Source organism: Stenella coeruleoalba, assembly GCF_951394435.1.
Source record: "Stenella coeruleoalba genome assembly, chromosome: 3".
In the NCBI taxonomy this organism is placed as follows: Eukaryota; Metazoa; Chordata; class Mammalia; order Artiodactyla; family Delphinidae; genus Stenella; species Stenella coeruleoalba.
The window spans coordinates 26,909,013-26,918,411 of NC_137148.1; the positions used below are offsets into that span (position 1 = coordinate 26,909,013).

The 9,399-nt window shown below is 42.0% G+C and overlaps 1 protein-coding gene across 1 annotated transcript in view; it reads left to right on the forward strand.

Annotated features, from left to right (window-relative positions):
• NPR3 (natriuretic peptide receptor 3) overlaps positions 1-9,399 on the forward strand; it is a 64,887-nt gene that overhangs the window by 20,129 nt on the left and 35,359 nt on the right. The window contains exon 3 of the mRNA XM_079918272.1: positions 4,681-4,847. Coding sequence (XP_079774398.1) covers positions 4,681-4,847 — 167 coding nt within the window. The remainder of the gene's footprint in view (positions 1-4,680; positions 4,848-9,399) is intronic.

The following is a 9,399-nucleotide window of genomic DNA, read 5'->3' on the forward strand; positions in this document are numbered from 1 at the left end:
AAAGCCGTTCACAATGGCATCGCTCAGGAAGTGGTGCTGTTATCACTGATGGGAGAATCTGGACCAGCCTCGCTCAAGGCAAGCAGGTAACTCCTGGGTATTTGGAGAGGTTGGGGTGAGGCAGGGTGGCCAATCCTTTTGTCTCACTTAATTGGCTTCCAGAGGGCAAGAGCCACGTACTCTGCCGCCAGCCCAGGTGTACTCCGGGCATCGTTTTTTGGATGTAGTCTGTGATGTCTCAGCTCCGTCATTCAGCGCACATTTACCGAAGGCTTTCTATGTGCTGGGTCCTTGGTAAGTGCTGAGAGCTACAGGATGACACAGTTATCCCCGTACTGCCGACTCTCACCAGCTCCCTGGCTGCAGGATTGCCAAGCACAGGGCTTGGTGCTGAACAGGTTATTTCCTCTTTCACAAATATTCTGTACCCTTCTCACGCTAAATGCGAGCTTGGGGCTCCATGATGTTTAAAACCAAACCAAACAAAGAAAGCAAATTCACTTTCCCTTATTCCTGAAGCAACTGCAAGCATCACCTTCTCTGCCCTACTTCTCATTAGCCGACTTCTTTCTCCTCTTCTTAATCCCTTGTTCAGGACCATTGTAAGAGTATGACAACAAGACCCACCACTCCTCTGAGAGTGTTAGGTCGCCGCTGACCTTCTCATCACCAAAGCCATCAGCCTTAGTGCAGACCGTGCCTACATGTCTCTAAAGCAGTGTTGTCCAGGGGAACTTTCTATGATGCTGGCTGTGTCCTACTGTGTTGCCCAGTACAGGAGCCACTGGCCACATGTGACTATTGCACATTTAAAATGTGGCCAGTGCGAGTGAGAAACTGAAATTTTATTTAACCTTGAGTAATTGAAATGTAAGCAGTCACCCATGGAGCTAGTGGCTGCTACAGTAGAGCTATATACAGCTCTAGTCCTTGCCGTACTGTTTCCGTCCATTTCTTTCCGGAAACCCTGTTTTTCTTAGCTTTGGTGGTACAGCATTCTTTGGGCTTTCTCTTAGCTCTTCTGTCTCCTTTTAGTCCTTTGCCCACTAAAAACAGCATCCCCAAAGTGTGTGTGCTCACCCTCCGCCCTCTGCTTCTGGGTACTAAGTATAAGACATATGGACGCGACAGCCAGCATTCTCTCTAGCTCTCACTTCTCTTGCTGGCTTCAGACCCCTCTTTCCAACCCCAGCCTGGTGCTGCCCCTTGGGTGCTCTGTAGTCAGTCACCTTGGATTGACCATGACCCTAACTGAAATCACTGTCATTTCTGTGTCCACGTAACCCCTCCTCCTCCCTCTGGCTCTGCTATTTCTTCTGACAACCATTTGCTTTTCCCCTCTGGCATCACTGGTGACGCGCGTCCCTCTCGGCTGTCGTTCACTCCCTCACTCTTGTAGAGTCTTCAGATTCCTCTTGCACAGCCCTCTGCATTCATTCTCAAGGGCCCTCCCTCTTTTTATGATTATAAAAGCAGTAAATATACTGCTGAAAATTTGCTAAAGTCAGAAAAACACATAAAAAAAGAAAAGAAAAGAAAAGAAGCCTGTAATTCTAACCACCCGGAGAGCCATGTTCAATTTTGGGGGTGTGTGTGACTTCCCACATATAACCTCTGGTAACCCCTTGCCTGGATTACTGTGGCTGTGAACCCTCAGCGTCTCCCCAGTCTAGTCCATTGCTATTTCCCAAGGCATGAGTCTGATCATGTCATTCTTCTGTTCCGCTCGTAGATCTCCAGAGGCACCCAGTGTCTGCTGAATTAAACTTGTCCCCACTGATGGGGCATCATGCCAAGCCGACCTCTGCTTTTCCTAGGGTTCAGTGGCCCCGAGAGGTTACTGACATAGTACAATAAGAAACACACACAAAGCAGGAAGTCATAGTATTGGTTATGGTTGTGACTAGATACCTTTAGTTTGGCTTACATTTACTAAGCACTTTTGTTTCCATTCTTCTTTCTCTCTTTTTTAAAATTTTTGTTTGTTTTTATTTTTTGGCCGTGCCACACGGTAGTGTGGGATCTTAGTTCCTCGACCAGGGATTCAAACCCATGCCCCCTGACCACTGGACCGCCAGGGAAGTCCCTTCTTTTTTTCTAGAAAACGAAACCCCAAGATCATTACCTTTTAGATTGTGGTAGACAGATTTATTGTACTGTATTTCACTTCTTTCAAGATTAAAAAAAAAAGTTTTTTCCATATTAGTAACTAAGATAGTTGCTGTTTCCAGTTCTATGTGAATTACACAGCATAATACCCTATAGGGTTATTTCCTTTCTTGTGCCTGGAGGGTTCTCTTACTCAAAGCCGAGAAACTCTGACCCTCATTGCCTAAGAAACACCATTCCTGCTGATTCTTGATACCTCGAGTCAATTAAAAAAGAATCGATACATGTGGATTGCACACCTAGAAGAAATGGGTTCCTTCATGGGTTGAAGATGGACATTCTTAGAATTTGGGGTCTTGCTGGCAAATGGATTTGGCCTCTTGACAGAAGGCTGCGTTGTCCATGTCTTCAGCACCCAGAGGGGTTGGCCCTGGCGGATGACAGTGTCACACAGCTCACTTGCCCTCTGAGCAAGCGCCGGCATAGCTGTGGCCTCCCTGGGATTTGGGAGGTTTCATAGTGGAGGAGGAGGACTTCATCAAGTTTTGTTCAGTGGCTTGAAATTTACTCTTGTGCTCATTGCGAATGGATCGAGCCCTTAATGAATTCTGTCCTTGACTCTGTCTTATTTATCTTTTAACAGCTCCCTGGCACATACTAAGCAATTAATAAATGGCTGCTATTTTTAGGATTATGATTAAACAGATGCCTCCACAAACAAATTCTTCGTCTCTGCCTTTTCTCATGCTCCAGACAGAGGTTCCCAGCTGCCCACTGGATGTCATGCACATTTGCACCTCTGCCCGTGCCGTAGATTCTGCCAAGCATGCTTTTCCATCCCCTTCTCCTCTTATTAAAATCCTATTCACACATTTAGGGCCAGGCTGATGCCTCCTCCTGGCATGAAATTTCCCTCTTTGGAGCTGGTTACCTCTTCCTCTGTACTCTGCGTGGTTTCCATGTACCACCGCCCGCCCCGCATAGTAAGCTAACTGTTACCCTGTAATGACTTCAGGTGTTTACATGCCCATCTCTAAATTCCCCTCTTGAAGTGGTGGAGACTGTTCAAAACATTTATGGTGCCCACTGTGCTGGCTGTCACAGAAACTTGCACGTAGTTCAGTTAATCCATGTTTGTCTGATTTAAGCTATGATAGAAATTCCAAAACCACCAGCTCCTAACTGAACTTTTTCTGTAAGAGTAGAGCAAGGGCCATGGAGCCCTGGCTGCACATTCCAGAAGCATCTTCACTTAGCCGCTGGGCTCTGGGCATCTGCACTGGACTCTGGGCTCAGGGCAAACAAATGACTGTGATGTTGGACTCCAGCTGGTTGAATGCCTTGTTGTATTTGCAGAGATCTCAAGAACTCATAATGATAATTCACAGAATTATTATTATTATGGTCAAACGTTAGAGGTCCATGTTTCCTTTTGGGGTCCTGCAAGCCACATGTTTTCTCAAAAATGAAATAAGAAAGAGAAGAGGAATGATTCTTATCCATGTAATTTGCCTTTGCTTTTGTGAAAGGGAGAGCTGTGAAGCAGCGGGGTACCCAGCTTCTGAATGCCTCAGTTTCCTCATCTGTAAAATAGAGAGGATAATTGTACCCACAGTCACGGGATCTTGTGAGGATTAAATGAGTTTATAAATATAAAGTGTTCAATAACTAAGCTTTTACTATAATATATACATACATATATATATATATACACTCAACAAATGTTAGCAATTTTTATTTTATTACTATTGATGCACAGATCGACTTGTCCAATAAATAATCTTTTTGATGTTGCCAGCACTAGAGAGATATAAATCCTCAAGTTCACCTAAGCTACTTTTCAGTCTGAAGAGATTCGAGAAACATTTCAAGAAATATCAATAATCTCAAACCTTTTTTTTTTTTTTGCGGTACGCGGTCCTCTCACTGTTGGGGGTCTCTCCCGTTGCGGAGCACAGGCTCCGGACGCGCAAGCTCAGCGGCCATGGCTCACGGGCCTAGCCGCTCGGCGGCATGTGGGATCTTCCCGGACCGGGGCACGAACCTGCGTCCCCTGCATCAGCAGGCGGACTCTCAACCACTGCGCCACCAGGGAAGCCCTCAAACCTTTTCCTTTTAGCACCAACTTTATAATACTCGTGTTGTCGTACGTAGCCATCCCTGCCTTCCACATCTACATAGTGTCGGGTTTACTGTAGCGCAGTAACATCTTGGTTGACCTCCACAGTTGATTAAAAAATATTAAAAACTAAGTGTGAATGGAAAGGAATAGACCTACTGTTTACTCCTGCAGTGCTGCAATTCTCGGGGGTTGAAAATTAGTTACAGGGTTATTATAAGGCAATGAACCCAACAGTGCTTTTGTTTCTGCCTCACATTTCAAAGGAATACGTGTTCTTCTCCTTTGAGGATCTTGACATTGTCACTTTCTATCCAAGTGCAAAACTGTGACAATACCTCCTGCCCCAGCCACCAAAAGAAACATGTAGAGACACTTCGCAGTTGGAAAGGGAGAATGGCCCCTTTATGGTGACTGGCTTGGAATTGTAAATATTTTTCCTTCTCCCGTAGGAGATGGCTCATGGAAGAGAGGAGACAAACACGACTTTGAAGCTAAGCAGGCATACTCATCCCTCCAAACAATCACTCTACTGAGGACAGTGAAACCTGAGTTTGAGAAGTTTTCCATGGAGGTGAAAAGTTCTGTTGAGAAGCAAGGGCTCAGTGAGGAGGATTACGTAAGTAACTGATTATGAGTCTAGACCTTCGCATCCTGAAAACAGTCTTCGAATTAAATCAGGTGTGATAAAGCGTCCTGTTCTGAACCATTCCTAGGTTCTCGTCTGAATGTCACTGTTGCTTCCTGTGTGTTTTTTTTTTTTCTGGCCAGCTCTCCCCCCTCCTCCCCACCAGGCGCCCATCACCCCACGCTTCACTTACACTTTGCCCGCTGCTGAAGGAAGGGAAACTGCTTTCTGTGGGTACTTGTGGTCATGCTGAGCAGAGATCTGGAGACTTCCATCACCTATTCTGCTAGGAGCGTGTTGGGGGAGAAGACGGATGAAGGATTGCCAAAGTTTTGCATGCCTGATTTTTCCAGAGCTTGGTGAGGAAGGTATTTTGGATTTTAGAAGGCTCCTTCTTTTGGCAATCTGTCTTAGCTTCGTGGCCAGTCTGCTTCTCTCTTTTGTGGCCGTGTTGTCGCCTCCTTCTGCTGCAGGCTGTTCCCTACTGAAGTATTCCAGAGTGTCGCACACCATTAGTGAGGTTGTTACTCATGCCTCTTCCAAGAGTGGACTGGAGTCAGGAGCTCAGGCCAGGCTCAGGATTAAGTAGAGGGACACCTAGCTGTGTGATCTGGGGCAGATTCCTCAGTCTCCCTCATTCAGATGAGGATGGGAGGGTTACAGATAATCTAGCTGAAGTCTTTAGCACTGTCAGGTCAAAAAGTTGGAACTCAACGAATGGTGCCTCTTTTGTACTATTGTTATAAGATCATGCCTATCTTTATAGGAATTTGCTACCAAATGACATACAAAGTGTCTTATAAACATGCATTAATGTCTTAAATGCGATTTATATATTATACACGTATCATTTAAAATACCTTTTGACTTTCTAAATTAACACTGTCTTCTAGATATGTAATGTGAGCCACAAATGTAATTAAAAAGTTTTTAGTAGCCACATTAGAAAAAGTTAAAAAAAACAGATGAAATTAATTTTAATAATACATTTTATTTCACTTAAATAGAAAAAAATCATTTCAACATTTGATCAATGTAAAATTATGACTGAGATTGTATATATTTTTTTCTTGTATGAAGTCTTTGAAATCCAGTGTGTATTTTACCCTTACAGAGTATCTTAATTCAGTTCAAGTGCTCAGTAGCAATAAGTGGCCAGTGGCTGTCGTGTTGGACAGGGTGTTCTTAATTATGAAAGAAGTAGAGCCCAAGTTTGCAGAAACCTATGATGGTATTGTCATCATCCGAATCTTTTGCCTCAGGAATGTGAAAGGACACAAAGGACATTGTAGTTCTCTTCAGTAGTTCTGCCAGAGGTGGCCTGTGTCAATACTGAAAACATCCAAGTCTTATACCTATGCCACTGTATGTTACTTTACTTTACTGGGTTCATATTAATTTTCTGGTTTAAAAACTCAGAAATGGTGTCATTTTGTCTAACCTCTTTCCTAAGGTTGTTGAAGTTCAAGTATTTCAGTACAGGTCGTCCAACATGATGATACTTAGTGGGCAAAAGTTGGCATTCCATTGCACTATCAGGTACATCTTCTTGGTCATTAGTTATCCTGTGTTCAGAATGTTAAATCTTATTTTAATGGTAGTCTAGGCAAAATCTCCCTGGAAGGTGTACCTACTCCAGAGATCCATAATACATTCCAAATCCAATACTGCTGCTTTAGAGATTATTTGTAGTTGTAGATTACAATATCGCTTCCCTCTGATGGTGGGATCATTAAAACGGATTTTATATGTAAATAAAAATGATAATGTAGAAATTGGAGCTCCTCATAATGACTTATTCTGTCTTTCGTAGTTATGTGTGTTTTAGCTGTGCTCTTTTGAGTGCCACTGCAGCCGTTTATCAGGTTAGTTTAGACAGGTGGTCGTGGTGAGTATCGCGGAAGAGGGAGATACGGGGCCTCGCGGAGGCTAGAGCTTCATCTCCTGCAGCGGGAGATGCTGGAGCGGAGTAACAAGGCTTGGTGGTCTTCATCCTAAGCCTCAGCTCTTTCCTCATTCTTGCTGCTTCTCATGGGTTGAGACAACTCATGGGTTGTCTCATCTACTTAGAATTTCTGTTAGTGACACCCATCGTGAGCTCTTCAGTCCTTGTTACTGGATCTCAAATCCAGCAACTTGGGTGGACTCTATTCTAAAGTTTTACCATGCATTTTCTAAACAACCACAAGACCTGTGAACAGTAACAGTTTTGTTTCTTTTCAGTTCTTCTTTTAAGTATGCTTAATCAAGAGATATTTAATTACATTGTCTATTAAATTAAGTATAATTAATTAAATTAAAACTTAATGATACTGGCTAGGATCCCAATACAGTATTGAATATAAGTAGTGGTAGTGGGCATCCTTGCCTTGTTCTGAACTTTAAAGTGAACAGCATGTAACAGATTTCATATCTGTTCACATCACCATTTAAGTGTGATGTTTACTGTGGGGTTTTGGGGAAAGAGTCTTTATTAGATGTGGAAGTTCTCTTTTATTTGTTGGTGAGGTTCTGTTCTGGCAAAATGATACCCTTTATTAGGATAACTGAAACAAAAATAGCACAGAAAACATAAAGATTCACATAATGTAGATTAGGAAAGGATCTGGACACAGGTTTTTTTCTTAATTGAAGTATAGCTGATTTACAATGTTGTGTTAATTTCTGCTGTACAGCAAAGTGATTCAGTTATACATATATATATTCTTTTTCATGTTTTTTTCCATTATGGTTTATCACAGGATATTGAATATAGTTCCCTGTGCCATACAGTAAGACCTTGTTGTTTATCCATCCTATATATACTAGTTTGCATCTGCTAACCCCAAACTCCCTCTCCATCCCTCCCCCACCCCCCTCCCCCTTGGCGACCACATTTCTGTTCTCTATGTCAGGACACAGCTTTTGATTGTAGGCATTGTAAACTAAATGATATCCTTGACCCCATGTCATGTATGCTAGTATCACAGTCATCAGATTAGCATGTGGTTGGCATCTTTGGAAAGCTTGGGATCTTCTCAAGATGCAAAAATTTGGAGCTTAAAAAATTTTATAAGGCTATACTGAAACATTAGAAGGATGGAATGGCAATTTTTAATAAAATTATTATTATATATTTTAAAATTACCAAATTTTGTTATTAATGTTGCTTTGTTTCTCCCCCTCTCTTATTCTCTCTCTCCTTCTCTCTTTCTCCCTACCTTCATCTCCAACTCTTGCCTTCTCTTTTTTTAAAGTGACTTTTTAACTGAGATGAGTGCAAATTTACATGCAGTTTTAAGATGCAATATGGAGACATTCCTCGTATATAGTGCCTAGTTTTCCCCAGTGGTAACATTTTGGAAAACTATATGTAAGATCACAACCAGGATATTGACACTGATACAATGCACTAATTTTACTCACATTTCCTCAATTTTGTTTGTACTTACGTGTGTATGTGCATGTGTGTGGGTATTCAGTTCTGTGGAATTTTATCACCTGTGTAGGTTGGGGTGTTGGAATATTATCAAATGCGTTTTCTATATCTACTGAAATAATCAGATTTTTTTCTTTATTCTGTTATAATGTGGTGAGTTGCCTTACCAGGGTTTTCCCTCTGAACCCCAGTTTTATTGAGATATAACTGACATATAACATTGTATAAGTGTAGGTACAACATAAGGATTTGATATTTGTATATATTGAGAAATGATCATCACAATAAGTTTGATTAACATTGATCATCTCACATAGTTACAAACAAATTTTTTTTCTGGTGATCAGAACTATAAAAATCTACTATCTTAGTAACTTTCAAATATACAATACAGTATTGTTGACTATGGTCATCTTGCTGTACATCTCATCCCTGGAATGTATTGATATTTATCTTATAATTGGACATTTGTATCTTTGAACCACCTTCATTACTAGAGTTTTCTAACTTTAATAATCTCTGCACTCCTGGAATAACTCTGCTCTCTCTCTATACCAAGTCTTAAACTCCTCGATTTCCCAGTTCATACCTTGGAGAATATAATTGTGGTTGAACCTGTACAAGTTTGCTTTGGTGGAGATTTCCATGCTGGGTTGTCTCGAAGGCTATTGGCAGCCTGTAGATTAGGCTCTCTAGGTTGGAAGTCCACTCCTGTTTCACTCATCTCTGGTGGGTAGTTGGGCGGGTACACATGTGCGATGCGATGGAAAACAGGATTGCTTAGGGCTGGGCTATCACTGGGGCTCTGGGTGTTGCATGTACTGTAATTGTCTCATTATTACCACATGTATCTAGGACAGTGTCTCCGCCATTCCTTTGGGTACTATAATAGTATTTTTAAAAGTATATTTGTCCTTTTACTAGTGAACCTGGTGGAAACCTTATCTATTCTGATGCATCATCTTTTAATAGGACCCATTATATTGGGAGATGGTATAGCCTGATGGTGAAGTGTGCAGGCGTGGGGTTTCACAGACCTAGCTCTGCGTCTTACTGTTTTGGTCTTGAGCATGTGTCTGAAACTGTGCCTTAGTTTACTGACTCTAAAATGGGGATAAATAATTT